The 22,493-nt window shown below is 41.7% G+C and overlaps 1 protein-coding gene across 1 annotated transcript; it reads right to left on the reverse strand.

Moving 5' to 3' along the window:
- Window positions 1-44: 44 nt before the first annotated feature.
- Window positions 45-22,176, reverse strand: LOC141165333 (protein CASC3-like). Its single transcript, XM_073650934.1, has 6 exons — window positions 22,068-22,176; window positions 5,942-5,976; window positions 4,443-4,598; window positions 3,618-3,784; window positions 3,348-3,515; window positions 45-404 (listed from the first exon to the last, which is right to left on the reverse strand). Exons 1-6 carry the CDS (start codon window positions 22,129-22,131, stop codon window positions 101-103), a joined length of 894 nt encoding a protein of 297 aa, XP_073507035.1. The 5' UTR covers window positions 22,132-22,176; the 3' UTR covers window positions 45-100.
- Window positions 22,177-22,493: the final 317 nt, after the last annotated feature.

The raw sequence follows: 22,493 nt of genomic DNA on the forward strand, positions 1-22,493 counted from the left end.
CTCCCAACACAATGGTCTGTTGACCTCTTTTATTGATCTCTGGTTTTCCGACGCCTTCTAGCTCTGGCCTTGGATAGCTTCACCATAGTGGAGTAGACCGTTATTGAACCATTGCTTCTTCATTCATAGCCAGTTCTGATTTGTTTTCCTCTTCCTTAGTTGCTTCATTCCCAGTTTTGAAATGCTTTATACTCTTGCTAAAGTTCTGACGTAGAACTGGAGTCACTGTCTTCATTTTCCCGTTGTCATCATCATAGCCACCAGGCTCAAAATGTGCATTTCTAGAAGAAGATTGGCTGTTGGGAAGATCACAGAGTTTTTTGTTGGCTCTTCTCGAAGTATCCTTACGTCTTCTTAACCTTATTTTTTGCTTGTTATTTTGAACCTCTATCTTAGGATGGTTTCTGTATTTGAAAGAGGAAGGCATTTCAGCTGTCAAAAGGGAATCACATGTGTTTTCTTAAAAAATAAAAAAAAACAATCTACTTATTTACAGGGCAGACTTGGTGTTAAACAGTGGCTGACTCTGTAGACTTACTTTTTGAAAGACATGGTAGAGTCCGAATGTAAATATACAGTTGAAACCAAAAGTTTACATACACTATATAAAAAAACACATATGCATGTTTTTCTCAATATCTGACATGAAATCAGAAGAAACCTTTCCCATTTTAGGTCAATTAGGATTACCATAATTTTTAGTATTTGCCAAATGCCAGAATAATGACAAAGAGAGAATGTATTACGGCATTTTTATTACTTACAGCAAAGTCAAAAGTTTACATACTCTAAGATTACTATGCCTTTAAATGATTCTGGACTGCCCATATGATGCTGTCATGTGTTTGGAAGCTTCTTATAGGTTTTTTGGCAACATCTGAGTTAACTAGAGACACAAATGTGAATGTATTTTAATGCACACCTGAAACACACTGCTTTTTTGTGTAGCACCATGGGAAAGTCTAAAGAAATCAGCCAAGATATCAGGAAGAGAATTGTGGACTTGCACAAGTCGGGCTCATACTTGGGTACAATTTCAAGATACCTGAAGGTGCCTCGTTCATCTGTACAAACCATTATACACAAGTACAAACAAGGTGGGAATGTCAAACAATCATACCGCTCAGGAAGGAGAGGGGTTCTATGTCCCAGAGATGAACATGTTTGGTCCGACATGTGCATATCAACCCAAGGACAAAAGCAAAAGACCTTGTGAACATGATGGCAGAAGCTGGTAAGATTGTGTCAATATCCACAGTGAAACGAGTACTGTATCAACATGGGATGAAAGGCCACTCTGCCAGGAAGAAGCCATTACTTTAAAAGAAACATAAAAAAGCCAGATTAATGTTTGCAAATGCACACAGGAACAAAGACCTTCATTTTTGGAGACATGTCCTGTGGTCTGATGAAACTAAAATTGAACTGTTTGGGCATAATGACCATCGTTGTGTTTGGAGGAAAAAGGGAAAAGCTTGGAAGCCTAAGAACACCATCCCAACTGTGAAACACGGGGGTAGCAGCATCATGTTGTCGGGTTGTATTGCTGCAGGAGGGACTGGTGCACTTCACAAAATAGATGGCATCATGAGAAAAGAAGATTATGTGGCAATACTGAAGCAACTTCTCAAGACATCAGCAAGGAAGTTAAAGCTTGGGCGGAAATGGGTCTTCCAAATGGACAATGACCTGAAGCATACTGCCAAAATGGTAACAAAGTGGCTTAAGGATAACAAAGTCAATGTTTTGGAGTGGACATCACAAAGCCTCGATCTCAATCCTATTGAAAATTTATGGGCAAAGTTGAAAAGGCCGGAGCGAGCAAGGCAGCCTACAAACCTGGATCAGTTACACCAGTTTTGTCAGGAGGAATGGGCCCAAATTCCGAGCAACTATTGTGAGAAGCTTGTGGAAGGAAATCCCAAACATGTGACCCAAGTCATTCAATTTAAGGGAAATGGTACCAAATACTAATGAAATGTATGTAAAGTTTTGACTTTGCAGTAAGTAATAAAAATGCCTTAAAACATTCTCTCTCTCTCATTATTCTGGCATTTGGCAAATATTAAAACTTATGGTAATCCTAATGGACCTAAAACGGGAAAGGTTTATTCTGATTTCATGTCAGATATTGAGAAAAACATGCATCTGTGTCTTTTTATATAGTGTATGGAAACTTCTGGTTTCAACTGTATGTATATTAACAGAATTTGTCACAAATATTTGATCAGAAGGGGTTCATCAACTGTTCCTAAAAAATAATGCATTTCCCTGCACCTTACCCCTTTCGCTCTGGTGAAAGGTACAGGCCCACCCATATATGCCATATATTATTTTATTTTTTTTAAAAAACCCTTCATTTACTGCCCATACTATAAAAGTATGGATCAAAGATTACTCTGGTTCTCACTGTTTTGCTCCCACTGTTTATATACAGTGACTGACACCAGATATGGCTTTTTCACCCCAAAATGTGGAACTTATCTCAGAAGTAACTGTTCCTGCAAATGTTAATGCACATATTTTTTTATTTTTTATGGGTGGGAGGGGGGTGTCCAAAATAGCTACCTCCTTAAAGGGAATCTGTCAACAGGTTTTTGATATTTAATTTGTGTGCAACATAATGTAGGGGCAGAGAGCCTGATTCCAAGGATGTGTCATTTTATGGGCTGTGTGCTGTAGTTTCAATGCAATCAGTGTTTTATGAAAAGGACACTATCACAGGAGGACTAGGTCCCACGTGCAGGCCAGTCAAGCTAATCTGTGTAACCCCGCCCCCTCCACTGTTTGCTGACAATATACACAGGAAGCAGCCAATCAGTAGTGTGGGCGGAGTTATACACAGCTCCGTATTCCGAACACTGCTATATCTACAACAAAGAAAAGAACAGGTATTCTATAAAAACGACACCAAGTAGTTTAGCAACTGACACATTGCTAGAATCAGGGTGTCTGCCCCTATATCATGCTGCTCTCAGATTCTGTAGCAAAATCATATTGACAGATTCCCTTTAAAGCGTTTTGTTCTGTTGGCTTTAGCATAAGAAAATATTCTCATGAGGTGGAACAAGGGCACATAATGACATGCACATAATTACACAGGCTGTGAGCAAGTTACAGTGACGTCAGCCCAAAGACAAAGGATCTTTGTTGGCGGATCCCATTTGATGTTTATCAGAAGATTCCAGGATTTTACCTCTCCTCTTCTATTTTTTGAAGATAAGCCGTGCCATAAACTCATCTCCATCTTGCTTTGGATAATTAAAAAATTGACCAACCTCCTGCCATGAAGAGCGCTGTATATTATAAAAGAAAACTGAGCTTTTCTCACAGACCGGAAAAATTACCTTCTTTTGGTTGGAGAACTTGGACACTTTGCGTATGGATTTTTGCCAGCTCGAATGTCAAATCCATAAGTGGCAATCAGCTCTTCTACACACTTGGGACCTTGATCTTCTTCCCGAAATTTATCGTGCTTCCACCTCCCCTTGATCTCGATATGTTGTTTTTTACTCCTGTAAAACAAGATACATTTTGATCTTACAGTAGATTTTCTGGCATCGCTCATAGTTGGGGTTTCTAAAAAATGCTGTATTATTTTATCCTCATGATCTCACCTGGGTACCGTGTAATTTGTGCATCGGAGGTCATGATTAAAGTAATCTTCGTTCCGAGGAATGTAAGCTGGATTCTTCCAGTCTTCATCAGTAGCCACTAGTTTTTGATTTTTCTTTTTTGGGGTGGTTTTCGCCTTCCTCTTCTTCTTTTCTTGCATGGGAATCTCCTTTAAATGGAATATGGATACTAACAATAACATAGCAAGGAGGTCAGATTAGGAGGAACTCTACCTAAGTATTGATGGAGAATAATGAACTCAACGCTCTCAGCCAAACTGCCATCTAAAAGAAAAAGCAGAAAGCAGTGGAGACAAGAGTGCCCAGCACTTTTTGACCTAACTGTTCAGCTCAAGTTACATATGGAGACAGTCACTGGAGCCGATGATGATCTCTGAGCTAGTTGCACCGTGATATCATGCAAGTCTTAATCAATTTAGACATCAAGGAAGCCAACGTGAGAATGAGGTGCCACCACAAGGAAAAGTCAACAGGTACCAAACTTGCTTTATGTTGGCAAGAAAGGCCAAATTAATTGTAGCAGAGGAGTTCTGTGCGAACCTTGGTATATGTTACGAGGCTCATACAGAGGATGGGTCAGTGGTGGTTCACATCGACATTAAAAATGGGGATTTGGGTCAACTGGGATTGGAATCCTTTCTCTTGCCAGAATGTTAATTCAGGCTCAATGGCAATGGAAAAAAAGAAAGTTGGACAGTAAGATTGGGTAGAAATGTATTGAATATCTTGCCCATGAACCGCTCAACTATAAGGACAATATTATTGAGAAGATAAATATACTATAGATTTGTATCCCTTATATTTTACCTGTCCATCTCCAATCCGACGTGGTTCTTTTTTAGCTTCTCCCTGGGCTGTTTTGGGGCTTTGCTCTTCCGTGGATGGGGCGTCAATTAAATTGTATTCTAATTTAATTAGGAATTTTATGGACTCGTTATTTTGGTAACAAGCAAAACAGCCCTCCTAGGTGGAAAAAGACGAATAATTAATGGCCTATCATATATCTCTTGACAGACTTCCAACTTGAGACACCAAGAATCATGGTTTTCCATTTATAAAGTGATCCTCCAGAAAATTCTTAATTGCAGTTCTCAAGGACTTCATTAATCATTAGCTATATTGGTTGGAGTCGATCTGATGTCGGGAGAGATGTCGAGCATGCATGTCCAATTTCGGATGGCCGATAGCTTTGTTTTTTTTGGAGATAAGCAGCCAGCAGAGATGCCTGTGGGTGGCTTTCTCATAGAGAACATGGAGAACTCGGCTGATCGAGAGCTCCTCAGTATGGGAGATGCGGTCAAGATGACTATCAGCCGAAGGATCGACCGGAGACCGGAGCATCATTCTGCCAACAGCCATCTAGTGTTTATGGGGGACTTTCAACCCCCATGGATGTCCTAAACAAAAAAAGGACATGTAGTCCACACTTCTCTGTCTCGGAGACTTCCCTTACCTACAACACAAGGCATGTGGAGGCCTTAGCATTACATCCATTTCTCAATTTCTTTGTTAAAGGCATTAATAGAATTTCCACACTCTTATATATAACCTGACTACTATGTACATGTTAACAACTCACCAAGAAAACATACGCACATTTTTATGACAGTGTAGGTGACAAGGTAACTCGTCAGATCCATCTAGTTGCAATTTTTTGAGTTTCTCTGTTCTGTAAATTTTTGGAAATGTGCTTTAGACATCTTTACCCGACTGTCCTATCATGGCACATGAATGTAATAGAGGAGAATCCCATACGAGGACCACCCTCCTATAATGCAGAGCAGAGGTCTGTTGTAAAGAACATCCATCTATGGAAAACCTGGCTCTTGATTTAAAGGGGCACATGGATACCAGTTGATTCTGGGTGCAGTGGACATCAGCAGGACATCAGCTCACCGTTGCGTGACCTGTCATATACGATTAGGTTTTCCAAGTCCTTAAAATTTGATCCTTTCGATAAGGCTGTAGGGTGCAACTTTTTTTGAACCTTCAGGGAACCCATTGGCACCTGGTGACCTGCTTGAAGAACCAATGGGGTAACATCCTGAGCTGCCTTGTTAGTACAGCGGTCTACTTGCTCCATGCAATGCGCTATTAGGTCATGAAAATGTTTAACAGGATGGTGTAACACACCATGACATCTAAGAGAAGTGCGGTATGGACAGTTAGCATTAAAGGTGTGTTTTACAATTTACAAAAAACGTTTGAAATTCCCCCTGTTTCTATAAGTAAAATATTTTGGTGGAGCACCTATACTGGTGGGCAAATGTGACAATAAAAACAGGGATCCTAATTCCAGTACTCACATCAGATTCCTCCTTCCTCTTGTAGTATGGCACAACTGTAAGACAAAAAAAAATATTAAAATACAACGGTACAAGAGAATCCATTCAAACAACGGGGTTATCGAGTTCCAAATTCAGAAGAATCCAAATGAAAAATAGGACACCTCCTAAACAGAGAAGTTGTTGCAGAACACAAAAAGACAAACAGACAAAAAAGTACTAGAGGCCTCAGAAGGACCAAACGAACTGACAGAGAAAGGCACAGAAGCACCTGGCTAGAGAAACAGTCAAACACTGAAGTCCAGCACAGCCAAAAGGGCGGAGCTGGAATATAAAGGCAGATGGTCACGTGACCGCAAAACACAATATGGAAAAAACAAACAGGAGGGTTCTAACAGTACCCCCTCTTTTATGAGGATCCTCCGGATCCTCCAGGCCCAGGCCTCTTGTGGAAAGCTTTAACAAGCCTAGGAGCAGAGACATCATCCGTCCTTACCCAGGAGTTGTCTTCGGGACCGAAACCCTTCCAGGAGACAAGATACTGTAATATCCCTCTATGCCATCTAGAATTCAAGATACGAGAAATTTCATATTCGCCGTCTTCCACCACAGGAGGAACTGTGACAGTGGCATCCCTATCTGACACATCAGCCTTTTTCAACAGGGAAACATGAAACACAGGATTAATCTTCCAGGAAGTAGGGACATCCAACCTAACCGCAGATGGGTTAACAACCTGAAGCACTTTAAATGGACCCACAAACTTAGGACCCAGTTTTTTAGAGGGAATCCTCAACCGCAGGTTCTTTAAGGACAACCAAACAATGTCACCCACAGTAAACAAAACCTACTTATGTTTCCTGTCAAAATACTTCTTGTTAGCCTCTTGAAGATTGCAATGTACATTAGTCCAAACTCTCTCCAAATCACCGGAAAAATTCTCCTCCTCCGGCACCGCCGACCCCAATTTGGAGAACGAACCAAAAGATGGATGTCTTCCAGTACAACAAAAAAAAGGAGAACACCCAGCAGAGGAGGATGTATGATTGTTAAGAGCAAATTCTGCGAGAGGCAGAAACTCAGACCACACCTCTTGATTGTCCGCCACAAAACATTGCAAAAACTGTTCAGCATCCTGGTTCTTTCTTTCTGTCTGTCCATTAGACTCAGGATGATACCCAGACGAAAATGACAAATGGACTCCCAACCTGTCACAAAAAAGCACGCCAAAAGCGAGCCACAAACTGAGGTCCTCTATCAGAAACAATATCCGTGGGAACGCCATGGAGCTTGACAATCTCCTTAACAAACGCCTTAGCGAGTGTCTTGGTGCAGGGCAACTTAATGAATGTAACTAAATGGCACATCTTACTAAAACGGTCCACAACCACCCAGATGACAGTAAAACCCTCGGACACAGGAAGATCAGTAATAAAATCCATTGTGAGATGCGTCCAAGGTGCACTAGGAATCTCCAGAGGGCAAAGCAACCCCGCAGCAGGAGTTTGTGAAGCCTTTGACCAAGCACACACAATACACTGACACACCCACTTGATGATTTCCTTCTGCCATCCAGGCCACCAAAAACTGCAACTGATAAGTCTCTTAGTCTCCGAAATTCCTGGATGACCTGCCAACCGAGACTCATGACACTCCACAAACAAATCTCTCCTAAAGGCTCTAGGCAAAAAACAATCTTCCATGGGGAGTGTTAGATGGAGCATCATCTTGAGCTTTCAGAATCCCATTCTCCAAAACGGAGTCCAAAGCCGCCACTACAACTCCTTTCTGCAAAATGCTCTCCTCCTCCTCGGCACCGACCGTAGGAGAGAAGCTGCGAGATAAAGCATCGGCTTTAACATTCTTAGTACCAGGGATATAGTTAACAGAAAAATGAAACCGAGAAAAAAAAAGTGCCCACCTAGCTTGACGAGCATTCAAGCGCTTGGCAGCATCCAGATAGATCAAATTCTTATGATCTGTGAAAACCTGAATAGGAAATCTAGCGCCTTCCAAAAAATGACGCCAATGTTCAAACGGCAGTTTAATAGCCAGCAACTCCCGATTTTCAACATAATTCAGTTTGGTTTCCGAATTAGGCTGAACTGGATGGACGCTTGTCTTTTTTCGGCCTTATAAACTATGTAACTATGTATGAATTTTTTTTCGACAAGAAGGCACAAGGATGTACTCCATCCTTTTTCTTCTGAGACAAAACTGCTCCGACCCCCACCGATGAAGCATCGACCTCGACCAAAAAAGGCTTGATCTCATCAGGCTGCATAAGGATGGGGGCAGAACTGAACCTCTCTTTGAGATACTCAAACGCTTCAATGGCTTCAGTAGTCCACTGGGCCGTATTCGCACCTTTCCTGGTGAGATCAGTTAGAGGATTAACAATTATAGAAAAATTCTTAATGAATTTCCTGTAATAATTGGCAAAACCCAAAAATCTCTGTAAAGATTTCAAACCAATAGGCCTAGGCCATTCCTGCACAGCCTGAACCTTCACAGGGTCCATCTCAAAGCCCTCGCTGGAGATAATGTAGCCCAAAAAAACTAATTTTCTGCACAGCGAACTCACATTTCTCCAGCTTAGCAAAGAGTGAATTATCACTCAATAACTGCAAAACTTCACGTACACTCTGCCAATGGGACTCGAGATCTGGTGAATAAATCAAAATGTCATCCAAATACACAACCACATTCTTAACAATCAGAGGTCTCAGGATGTCATTAATAAGGTTCTGAAAAAATGCAGGTGCATTGGTAAGACCAAAAGGCATCACCAGATTCTCAAAATGACCTACCGAAGTGTTAAAAGCAGTTTTCCATTCATCACCCTCCTTCACACGTAACAAATTATATGCCCCCCGGAGATCAATTTTAGAGAACCACTTGGCCCCCACCAACTCAAAGAACACTGGATTTTGGCTGTTGGAGCTGAAAAGAGGACATCGGTAAACCAGGGGAGGAGTCCTGAGGAGATAATTTGCATATTCCCACTGCATTTTGGGGTAAGTGAAGAGTCTCCGCGAGCTCAAAGAACACTGGATTTTGGCTGTTGGAGCTGAAAAGAGGACATCGGTAAACCAGGGGAGGAGTCCTGAGGAGATAATTTGCATATTCCCACTGCATTTTGGGGTAAGTGAAGAGTCTCCGCGAGCTCAAAGAACACTGGATTTTGGCTGTTGGAGCTGAAAAGAGGACATCGGTAAACCAGGGGAGGAGTCCTGAGGAGATAATTTGCATATTCCCACTGCATTTTGGGGTAAGTGAAGAGTCTCCGCGAGCTCAAAGAACACTGGATTTTGGCTGTTGGAGCTGAAAAGAGGACATCGGTAAACCGCGCGCCTACCGGCGCGCGCATTTTGAAGCTTTTTTTTTTAAGCTTTTTTCACTGTTTTCAGAACATTAACAATAAGAACATGGAAGAGTCCAGGAGCCATTTGGTGAGCTGCATATCCTGCTACATGTTCACAGACTTGCCAGTGGAAAAGCCAGACTTCACATGCCAGAAATGCAAGCTTGTGTCCCTGTTGGAGGAAAAGTTGCGAAATCTAGAAGAGAGGTTAACTACCTTGAAAATCATTAAGGAAGGTGAAGAGTTCTTAGACAGAGCAGAATTATCTCTTCATGATTCAGAAAGAGAAGAAATTCGAACTGCACCTGACGAAACAGAGGAATGGAAGCATGTGACCCACAGAAGCAGGAGGATCGAGAGGCAGTCAGCACCCATACTGCTCAGGAACCAGTACCAGGCTCTCACACAGGAGAACCATGAAGAAATACAGCAAGATAAGACTTTGCCAGCAATGAATGACCTTGTAAGCCCTCAGAATCCTCCTGGATGGAGAAAGAAGAATGTTGTGAAGAAAAAACGGAGAGTGGTGGTCATGGGGGATTCCCTGTTAAGAGGAACAGAGGCCGCTATCTGCAGACCAGACATAACCTCAAGAGAAATGTGCTGTCTTCCAGGAGCAAAAATTAAAGATGTGTCTGACAGGATATCAAGACTCTTCAGACCTACAGATCACTACCCATTCCTGCTAATACATGTGGGGACAAATGACACCGCAAGAAAGGACCTGGCAACCATCTGCAGTGACTTTGAAGACTTAGGCAAGAAAGTGAAAGAATTGGGAGCGCAGGTGGTCTTCTCATCCATCCTCCCAGTGGATGGCCATGGAACAATGAGGTGGAATAAGATTCTACAGGTGAACAACTGGCTACGTCGATGGTGCCGTCAACAAGGATTTGGATTTCTGGATCACGGAATGAATTACCTATACGATGGACTACTTGCTAGAGATGGGGTGCACCTTACGAAGACTGGAAAACATGTATTTGGAAGTCGCCTTGCTACACTCATCAGAAGAGCTTTAAACTAGAACAATGTGGGAAGGGAAGCAAAAGGCCAGAAAAAGCCATACAGCTGACAAATACTATTGAGATCTCTGCTACTGGAAGTGGAAAAGAAGAACAAAGACAAAAAAATCTAAATAATAAAAATATGGGAGGAAGAGAAACCAATCACAAACTAAAATGTTTTTATACAAATGCACAAAGCATGGGCAACAAACAAGGAGAATTGGAACTACTAATGCAGGAAAAGGAATATGATGTCATTGGAATCACTGAAACTTGGTGGGACGATACACATGATTGGAATAAAAGGCTAAAAGGATACAACTTATTTGCAAGAAACAGACTTGATAAACGAGGAGGAGGTGTTGCATTGTATGTTAGAAAAGCGTATATCTGCACAGAGATTGAAGCTTCAGAGACTGGGAGTTCTGTGGAAACTGTTTGGGTAAGAATACAAGGAGAGAACAACGGAAAGGACACCATTGTAGGCATTTACTACAGGCCACCTGGGCAAGCTGAAGATATGGATGAACTCTTTATGTATCAAATGACCAAGTTCTCCAAAAAATATGACGTAGTGGTCATGGGAGATTTCAACTATCCAGACATTTGTTGGGAATCTCTCTCAAGTAAAACTAACAGGTCAAGCAAATTCTTATCCTCTCTTGCTGACAACTTTATCTTCCAAAAGGTAGGGGAGAAAACAAGGGGATCTGCTACTTTGGATCTAATCCTTATAAACAGGGAGGAAATGGTTGAGGAGGTAAAGGTGGCTGGGACCCTAGGAGGCAGCGATCATGCTATTATAGAATTTTGGATAACTAGAGGAGGAAGACATGTGAAGACTCAAACTTCAAGGTTAGATTTTAGAAAGGCAGATTTTAAGAGACTCAGAAAGAGAATAGGAGGGATCCAATGGCTGGATGTCCTTAAGGACAAAAATGTCCAGGAAGGATGGGAAATTTTTAAAAATGAGATTCTCAAAGCACAATCGTTAACAATCCCGAAAAGTAGGAAGAATGGGAAGCATTTAAGGAAACCAGGATGGATGAACACAGAACTTAAACACATGCTAAAAAGAAAGAAAGAAATGTTTATTAAATGGAAAGAGGGAGGCATATCTAAAGAAGATTATAATGCAGTCTGCAGATCCTGCAGGGCACGTATCAGGTTAGCTAAAGCTGACAATGAATTAAGGCTTGCAAGAGATGTCAAAAGCAATAAAAAAGGATTTTGGGGGTATGTCAAAAGTAAAAGAAAAGTCAAAGATGCTATAGGATTTTTACAGGATGAAAATGGAGAAATGGTAAGAGAGGATGTTGAGAAGGCCGAACTTTTTAATTCCTATTTTGCATCTGTTTTCTCTCAGAAAGAAAATGTAACATCAACTGATCTTCACTGTCCTTTTAAAGGAATAGAGGAATCCAAGTTATCAGTAAACAGAAAGATTGTGAGGGAATATTTAGCTAACATAAATGAGTTCAAGTCTCCAGGTCCAGATGAATTACACCCCAGAGTACTGAAGGAGATTGTAGAAGAAATTTTAGAACCACTCTCCATAATCTTTGAAAATTCTTGGAGAACAGGAGAAGTCCCAGAAGACTGGAGAAGAGCAAATGTTGTTCCTATCTTCAAAAAGGGGAAGAAGGTGGACCCAGGGAACTATAGGCCGGTGAGTCTGACTTCTATACCAGGAAAGATCTTTGAACAAATTATTAAACAACATGTATGTAAGTACATGGATAAGAATGAAGTGATTAACCAGAGTCAGCATGGGTTTGTAACTAACAAGTCATGTCAGACTAACTTAATTTCCTTCTATGACAGAATCACTGACTGGGTGGATCAGGGAAATGCTGTAGATATAGTATATCTTGACTTCAGCAAAGCATTTGACAAAGTATCTCACATCATCCTTATTGAAAAAATGACCAAGTATGCAATGGACCAGGCAACTGTTAGGTGGATTCATAACTGGCTTAGTGATCGGACTCAAAGGGTGGTTGTAAATGGCTTCACATCCAGCTGGATGAATGTCTCAAGTGGGGTACCACAGGGCTCCGTCCTGGGACCTGTATTGTTCAACATCTTTATCAATGATTTAGATGAAGGAATTGAGGGTAAACTGATTAAATTTGCTGATGACACAAAGCTAGGAGGGATAGCTAATACTAGAGAAGAGAGAGAGAGGATTCAAAAAGACCTAAATAAACTGGAGCAGTGGGCAGCAACCAACAGAATGGTTTTTAACCGGGAAAAATGCAAAGTACTACATCTGGGCAATAAAAATGAAAAAAGCATATACAGAATGGGAGGAATAGAGCTAAGCAACAGTACATGTGAAAAAGACTTAGGTATACTAATAGATCATAGACTGAACATGAGTCAACAGTGTGATGCAGCTGCAAAAAAGGCAAATACAATTCTGGGATGTATTAACAGAAGCATACAGTCTAGATCACGTGAAGTCATTATCGGTCTTTACTCCTCTTTGGTCAGACCTCATCTGGAATACTGTGTACAGTTTTGGGCACCACATTTTAAAAAAGACATCGACAAACTGGAGCAAGTTCAGAGAAGAGCGACCAGAATGGTGACTGGTCTGCAAACCATGTCCTATGAGGAACGGTTGCAGGATTTGGGAATGTTTAGCTTGCAAAAAAGAAGACTGAGAGGAGACTTAATAGCTGTCTACAAATATGTCAAGGGCTGTCACATTGTAGAAGGATCATCTTTATTCTCATTTGCACAAGGAAAGACTAGAAGCAATGGGATGAAACTAAATGGGAGGAGACACAGATTAGATATTAGAAAAAACTTTTTGACAGTTAGGGTGATTAATGAGTGGAACAGGCTGCCACGAGAGGTGGTGAGTTCCCCTTCAATGGACGTCTTCAAACAGAGGCTGGACAGACATCTGTCTGAGATGATCTAGTGAATCCTGCTTTGAGCAGGGGGTTGGACCAGATGACCCAGGAGGTCCCTTCCAACTCTACCATTCTATGATTCTATGATTCTATGAACTGGTTAAACAACTCAGGAATTAACGGCAACAGGTAGGAATTGCTTACGGTAATCTTATTAATTTCACGAAAATCCAGACATGGATGTAAACCGCCGTCCTTTTTTTTAACAAAGAAAAATCCAACTGCCACAGGCGACTTAGAAGGTCTAATGTGACCAGCAGCCAGGCTAGTCTGTATGTACTCCTCCAAGGCCTTTCTCTCAGGGATAGTCAGATTAAATAAGCGACTCTTGGGAAGAGTAGCTCCAGTAACAAACTCAATGGCGCAATCATAATCCCTATGAGGAGGTAAAACTTGCGACTCCTCCTCTGAAAAAACCCTCCAAAAATCTTGAATAGGTACTGGTAATTCCCCTTTTTCCACAGCCGCAATGCAACCTTTACAACATTTATCATAGCACTGCGGACTCCAAGACTTAATCACATTAGAAGACCGGTCCTGCAAAGGATTGTGCAGTTTTATCCAAGGCAATCCTAGAACGACCGGAGAGGGTAAATTATCTAATACAACCAAGTCCAAAATTTCTTGGTGAACTCCATTGATAGTGAGGGGAAATGCAGCAACCTTGTGAGTAATACATTTCAAGAGAGTGTTATCAATTGCAATCACAGAAATAGGTGATGACAAAGGTTTGGATTTCAATTTAAGGTTTTCCAAAAACCCTTTATCAATCACATTAAGTGTTGAACCACAATCCACAAATATCTGAAATTCAATCAAATCTCCCTGTAGAGTAGTACTCCCTGAAAGAAATACTCCTGCAGAGCGTAAACAAGCTATATGGGCGTAACTGACCTTTTTTTTTCTTTACTTAAACGACGCTCACAATACTTAATCAAATGGTCAGCTTTACCACAATAAAGACACAATCCCTCAGCGAACCTCCGGTCTCTTTCCTGAGAGCGGAGCGACATCGCCCCAACCTCCATCGGTTCTCCGCCGTCTGAGCAGATTTTCTGGGGACTAGGACCTGGCATTACAGGAGTCTTTACCTCATTCTGTCTAAATCTCAGCCTCCTATCCACACGAACAGCTAATTGCATGGCATCCTGCAGAGTCTCAGGTGCGGGGAATGCGATTAGCAAATCCTTAACCCTTTCACTCAGACCAGCAAGAAATAGACATTTCAGAGCTGGATCATTCCATTTAACTTCTGAGGCCCATCTTCTGAAATGTGTGCAATAATTTTCAACATCACCTGACCCCTGATTCAAACGCCTGAGTTCTGCCTCAGCAGATGAGATTCGATCAGGATCATCATATAGTAGCCCCATAGCAGAAAAAAAATCTTCTACAGACCTTAAACATGGATCATTAGGTTGGAGAGAAAAGGCCCACCCCTGTGCTTCTTTGCGCAAAAGTGACATAATAAAACCCATGCGCTGTGATTCATTCCCAGAGGACCTCGGTCTCAAACGAAAATATAACAAACAAGCATTTTTAAAGGAAAAAAAATCTTGCTGTTTACCATAAAAAACATCATGCAGTCCTACCTTGGGTTACACAAAATGCGCTTCAGAACAGCTACTCACGTGTTGCTGGAGCTCGGCCACCTCCAGAGACTATCCCTGCAGGCGTTGAGCCAAATCCTGGACGGAAACCATACTGATCCCCGAATTTCTTTCCTTTTAGTTTTTTTGGGCTGGACTTACTGTTATGATCTGCAACATGTACTAAGGAAAGATAAGGGAAAACTGTCCCTACAGTAAAACTAAGCTGAATCCCTATGATGTAGCGGGCTGCCTGTTCCTAGCGAACAGACCCGCCTTAGTCCTCGGCTAGTCTGAACGAAGACCTATAGCATAAGGGGAGGGGTCCCTAAAAGAACTAAGGACTGGGACAAAAATGGGACACCTCCTAAACAGAGAAGTTGTTGCAGAACACAAAAAGACAAACAGACAAAAAAGTACTAGAGGTCCCAGAAGGACCAAACGAACTGACAGAGAAAGGCACAGAAGCACCTGGCTATAGAAACAGTCAAGCACTGAAGTCCAGCACAGCCAAAAGGGTGGAGCTGGAATATAAAGGCAGATGGTCACATGACCGCAAAACACAAGATGGAAAAAACAAATAGGAGGGTTCTAACAGTACACAGCCGGGACACATTTATAAGATTATCTCAGCTCAGGAACATTTTATTTAAACACATCCAATTGTGGAAGTTATTATTATTCCAAGATCTATTGAGTAAAATGAACATTTCTTCATAGTAAAAACTCTTTTAAAGTATTTGATGCCAACTTGTTGCCAAGTTTTTTCTGCACAAATGTGTGCACATAACCTTATTCTCATCACTGAAAGCTATCACATATGTAACTTGCTGATCAGTGGGTTTCCAACCACTGAGACCCCCACAATCCCGAGAATGGTACTCTAAAATACCCTATTAGAATGAAACGATGGCTGCAGTCGTATGGCCAATGCTTAATTCCAACAAGGCATTTCAGAGCTCCATCCCTAGGATCACCCTAGTAGCGGTCTTAGTGATCATGCTCCCACCGATCTGTAAGGTAACAGCTACTGTCCAATGGGCAGGTGATAACTATACCTGTTGGGAAATATCCTTTAACTACCAGTGTAAACTGATAATAGACAAGAGGGGGCTGCAGGAAATTTGACATTCCTTATCATTGTCTTGCCATGCCACTGGCAATATTTTTTGCTGTCAGGGACACCACAGGAGGAAAGGTTTAAATTGAGGTACCAAACTAATCATACTGCTCAGTGCCAGCGTCGGCAGCAGGACATTGTGCGATAAGGAGGTTTGTATTGACAACATACAATTCTGATTCACTGTGGCTCCTTCACGGGAGCCACATTATTGTGCAGAAGAAAGGCCTGGCAATCTACTTCCATATTATGCCAAGAAAACTTGATGTAGATTATAACTAAAGGAATTTGAAATAGTGCTGGAAGATGCACCCCTAGGTTGGAAAGCAATCAAAAAGCTACTGGGGAAGAGCCGATGGTTGACCTGAGTATGACCAATGCTCATGATGGGCCAGGATCAAAGCCGCAAGGACGTCTTGGTGCCAATATCGCTTGGTTGAAAGGGAAGATCAAAAGCTGCAGAAATATCATAAAGTTCGGAACTTGGAATGTACGAACCATGAACCAAGGCAAACTCGACATTGTCAAAGCCGAAATGGACAGAAAAAGATTCTTCTTACTCTGAATTAGCAAACCACGATTGACTCAATCCTGATATTTCCAGTCAAACAAACATTGGGTCTACTATTCTGGTAATGATAACTGAAGAAGAAACGGCATTACTTTTATTCTCAACCAAAAATTGGGTGTCCTGTAATATAAAGCAGTCATTGATAAAGTCAACTCGATACACCAACAAGGAGCACCAAACCATGTCACAGTTATTCACATCTACTCACCAACAACAAATGCCGAGCAAGACGTTGAACTATTTGTACGATCAAGTTCAAGAAGAAAACAAAACAAAACTTAATCATTATCATGGGAGACTTGAATGCCAAAGTAGGCCTCGGCAAATATGGAATCGTTGTTGGAAACTTTGGACTTGGTGAACGAAATGAGGCTGAAGGAAAATTAATTTTCTTTTGTACGACAAATCAACTGTCCATCATGAGCACGTTCTTCCAAAATCACAAACGGAGACTCTACATATGGACATCACCGAATGGGGCCTATAAAAATCAGATTGACCGACATACAGTGGGGAAAATAAGTATTTGATACACTGCCAATTTTGCAAGTTTTCCCACCTACAAAGAATGGAGAGGTCTGTAATTTTTATCATAGGTACACTTCAACTGTGAGAGACAGAATTTCAAAAATCCCAAAAAATCACATTGTATGATTTTTACATATGTAATTTGCATTTTATGGCATGAAATAAGTATTTAATACAATAGAAAATCAGAACTTAATATTTGGTACAGAAACCTTTGTTTGCTATTACAGAGGTCAGAAGCTTCCTGTAGTTCTTGACCAAGTTTGCACACACTGCAGCAGGGATTTTGGCCCAATCCTCCATACAGATCTTCTCCAGATCTTTCAGGTTTCGGAGTTGTTGCTGGGCAACATTGAGTTTCAGCTTCCTCCAAAGATTTTCTATTGGGTTCAGATCTGGAAATTGGGTAGGCCACTTCAGGACGCTGAAATGCTTCTTGCGGAGCCACTCCTTAGTTGCCCTGGCTGTGTGTTTCGAGTCATTGTCATGCTGGAAGACCCAGTCACGACCCATCTTCAATGCTCTTACTGAGGGAAGGAGGTTGTTGAACAAAATCTCACGATAAATTACCCCATCCATCTTCCCTTCAATACGGTGCAGTTGTCCTGTCCCATTTGCAGAAAAAGTATGATGTTTCCCCCAACAAGCTTCACAGTTGGGACGGTGTTCTTGGGGTTGTACTCATCCTTCTTCTTCCTCCAAATATAGCGAATGGAGTTGATACCAAAAAGTTCTATTTTGGTCTCATCTGACCACATGACCTTCTCCCATGCATCCTGTGGATCATCCAGATGGTCATTGGTAAACTTCAAATGGGCCTGGACATGTGCTGACATGAGCAGGGGGACCTTGCATGCCCTGCAGGATTATAATCCATGACGGCGTAGTGTGTTACTAACGGTAATGTTTGAGACTGTGGTCCTAGCTCTCTTCAGGTCATTGGCCAGGTCCTCTCGTGTAGTTCTGGGCTGATCCCTGACATTTCTCAGAATCATCCTTACCCCACGAGGCGAGATCTTGCATGGAGCCCCAGACAAAGGAAGATTGACCGCCATCTTGTGTTTCTTCCATTTTCTAATAATTGTGTCAACAGTTGTTGCATTCTCACCAAGCCGCTTGCCTATTGTCCTGTAGCCCATCCCAGCCTTGTGCAGATCTACAATTTTTTCCCTAATGTCCTTAGAAAGCTCTTTGGTCTTGGCCATTGTGAAGAGATTGGAGTGTGATTGTGTAAACAGTTGTCTTTTATACAATTAACAAGTTCAAACGCATGCAATTAATACAGGTAATGAGTGCAAAGTAGCAGGGCTTCTTAAAGAAAAACAGGTCTGTGAGAGCCAGAATTCTTGCTGGTTGGTGATCAAATACTTATTTCATGCAATAAAATGCAATTTAATTATGTAAATTATGTATTTAATTATGTAAAAATCATACAATGTGATTCTCTGGATTTTTTTTAGATTCTGTCTCTCACAGGTGAAGTGTACCTATGATAAAATTACAGACCTCTCCATTCTTTGTATGTGAGAAAACTTGCAAAATCGGTAGTGTATCAAATACTTATTTTCCCCACTGTATGCATTCACCAAAGATGGAGGTTGTCAGTCATTACCACAAAAACTAAGCCAGAAGCTGACTGCGGAACTGATCATGAACTTTTGACAGCAATTATTAGAGTTAAACTGCGCAAACGGAATAGACAACAGGTCGTTTCCAACTTCGATTTGACCAACATACCTGAAGTTTTTTGGAACGGTCTGCACACAACCGATTTATATCACTGGAAACAGATGAAAGAAAGCCTGAGGAATTATGGACACATATAAAGACTATTATTACTGAAGAAGCCAGAAAAACAATAAACAAGAGACCCCGGCAGCCATCCTTAACAAAAGAGACGCTAAAGATCATCGAAGAAAGACGAATATCAAAAGGAAAAGGTAACAAGCAGGATGCAGACAACATCAGTAAAAGACTAAAGAGAGCCATTCGAGCAGACAAAGAACTATATTACCAAAAGATATGTACAGAGATAGAAAGCAAATATCTGAAGGGTAAGACCTGGAAGGCATACCAAAGGATCAAAGAAATACAGCGAAAATTTCAACCAAGAGTTGAATAGATCAAGGAAAGATGAAAAGAATACACAGAGAACCTCTACAAGCACCTGGATGTGACAATATTTCAATAGAGCTAATAAAGTCTTCTGAAGTAGCAGTTGATTATCACCCGTGTGACACTGAGTTACTTCTCATGGCAAGTCAAGGAGTTAGAGGTCAAAAGCTAGGAGGGTACGTCATAAACAGAAGAAAGAGAAAAAGCATAGTCAGGTAATGTTCCGAGGTCAGAATACCAGGAGAATAGTGGATCAGAGCAGAAGGGGTTAAACAGATGGTCAGAATGAGGTCCAATGTCAGGCAACAAAAGATCTACAAACAGAACGCAAGGCACAGAGAAACAAACTACACAGTGGCTGAATGAGACTGGGAGTAACAGCCCAGTTAAGTAGCCTGGCAATCACCTGGGACAATGAACACTTGGAGATAGCCAGCGCCTCCCAGTCTCAGATTGGACGGCCGAGCTGTCAATCACCACACACTGACAGCTTCAGCACGCCCCTGTATCCGACTGGATGACTGAGCTGTCAATCAAAGTACTGACAGCTTCAGCACGCCCCTGTACCAGATTGGATGGCTGAGCTGTCAGTAACTGCATCCCAGACACAGTGAGGGGCGGAACCATGACAACACGCCTGTGTCAACAGATATGGACAACTGGTAAATGGCCCAAAGCCTGGACAAGATCTGTATTTTTTCCTATTCCAAAGAAGGGAGCTGCTACCGACTGTGTAAACTATCGGACTATTGCGCTCATACCTCATGCCAGCAAAATACTGCTGATGATCCTAAAAAGATGGCTACAGCTTTAATTTGACAAAGAGATGCCAAAGAAACAAGCTGAATTCAGAAAAGGCAGATGAACAAGAGATGTAATTGCTAACATTAGATGGATAATGAAATGAAAAAGGCCAAAGAATACAACAAGGAGATCTATTTTTGCTTCATCGACTACAGAAAAGCTTTCGACTGTGTTGATCACCAGAAACTTTTTGAATACCATGATTAATATGGGTGTGCCGAACCATCTGATCAGCCTCAGTAGGAAACTTTACATCAACCAAGAAGCACAGTCCGAATGGAACACGGTGACATGGCAAGGTTCAAAGTAGAGCAAGGCGTCAGACAAGGCTGCATCCTGTCACCATTTCTCTACAATTTATATGCAGAAGCTATTTCCAGGAAAGCTGGTGGAATCATCAACAATCTTAAATATGCAGACGATTCAACATTGATAGCAACAAGCGTAGACAGAATGAAGGACTTATTATGGAGTGACAAGATGGAAAGCTCGAACACGGAACTCCTACTCTATACAAAGAAGACAAAGATTTGACTACTGCCAGATATAACCGGGACACATTTGAGATGGACGGCGACGAACTGGAAGTTATAAAAGACTTCTAAATAATCAGATCAATGATCACTCAAGATGCAGCGACGACACCGGAAGTCAATAGGAGAATAGCTATGGGCAAATCAACAATGAAGTCACTGGACAAGGTCTTCAAATCGAGAAACATTTCACTGGCAATCAAGACATGGCTCGTACATAGTCTGATCTTTTCTGTAGTAACATATGGATATGAAACCTGGACGATAAAGAAGCAAGACAGAAGAAGAATCAACACCTTCGAAATGTCGCACTGGAGAAGGATGTTATCAATTCCATGGATGGCAAGAAGAACAAACAAATTTTGGAACAAATCAAGCCAGACAAGTCATCCAAAGCAAGGATCACCAAGCTACGACTTGCCTATTCAGACACTTCAGATGAAGAGAGCAATCACTGGAGAAGGACATCATGGTCGGAAGAATAGAAGGCGAAGAAGACTAGTAACCTTATCTCTTGATATAATCACAATAACGGCGAAGGAGACCCTGCTGGACCTATCTAGGCTTTCACAAGATTGATCTTCCTACAGAGCGTTCATCCATCAAGCCGCCAAGGCTCGAGATCGAGCTGAAGGTCATTAAATAATAATATCATCTCCTTGAAATTCTATGAACAGGCGCAGGTGGTAGCCTGCTGGCAGAATTAAAGGCAGGCACCATTAAAGGAGAAGAATAAATGTCAGAGCCAGTGGAGTATATGGAAGACAGGCAGCCTGATCAAAACTGTCCTGGTTTTTGTTTCACCCCTCCATGACTTTTCCGTAACCTTTGGGTCAGTGCTCCATCTCCTTTTTTTGCAAGAAATGCAGAATTTCTTTGGGGCATTTGACTGTACTGTATATGAGGAATCTAGCAGAAATGTATACAGGGAACATGTGGCAGATACTTATATGTGGCATGTGGCTGTATTATATAGGGGATGTTGCAGCACTACAGATAGAGAGCATGTAACAGGTGGTTGTGTGGGGCATCTGGTCGCACTGCATATGGGAGAAATGTTCCATAGTGTATACGGGGGAGCATGTGGCAAGTACTTGTGTGGAGGGGTTTGTGTTTGCACTTCATATGGGGCGGTACTGCATCACTCTAAATATGAATCATGTGACAGGTACTTATGTTGTGGCAATGTATATGGGGGAAAGTTTCAATAGTGTATGAGGGAGCATGTGGTAGTTACTTGTGAGTGGCATGTAGCGGCAGTGGATATGGGGAATGTTGCAGCACTGTATATGAGAAACACATGGCAGATATTTATAAGGAGCAGCAAGTACCTGCACTGAATATGGGTGGAAAGTGACATATTAATGAGGTTATCACTGTGTATGTTCTATGTGGTTACTGATTGAGAAGTCACTATATGAATACCCTGAGGTTAGCATTGTTTAGGGAACTCAAGATGGACCCAAACTATTGTTCCGTTATCATGCGGGTCTAGCCCGGATTTCTGGTTGGCAGCACAATAATAAAGTATTGACAGCTCAGTACACAGCTATGATGAGTACTACATACAATGTCCTCCTGTGTGCTCATACCGTGGTTCCTGGGTGCCGCTGGCTGAAGGTTCTTCGGGCGAGCAATCTGCCACTTCCTAAGCATTTCCTAATTGTTCAAGGCTCTTTGTTTGACACTCAGTCCTGCCTCAAACTGCGGATGTAGGGGTGAGAGAACCATATAGCAAAGATTAAAACAGAGTATCTTTTTTGTTGCTGGTTAACACCACTGTGCTCTTAGCTTACTGTAACGGAAGGACATGGTGGTTGTTTCATGCACACCTGTAAATTTTTCCCGATACAGAGTTCCAAAATTCCTACATAGACATACTTAAAAAATAATATACTGCCTGTAGCCACCACCAGAGGGAGCTCGGGAGCTTATTGCATACTGAGTCTGCAGTAAGCTCCCCCTAGTGGTAGGTGCAGGCCAATATCTATTATTGGAAACTTTGTATCAAGAAATAA

The sequence above is a fragment of the Phyllobates terribilis genome, unplaced genomic scaffold, assembly GCF_046119375.1.
Source record: "Phyllobates terribilis strain yellow unplaced genomic scaffold, ASM4611937v1 Scaffold_11__3_contigs__length_659146591, whole genome shotgun sequence".
Taxonomy (NCBI): Eukaryota; Metazoa; Chordata; class Amphibia; order Anura; family Dendrobatidae; genus Phyllobates; species Phyllobates terribilis.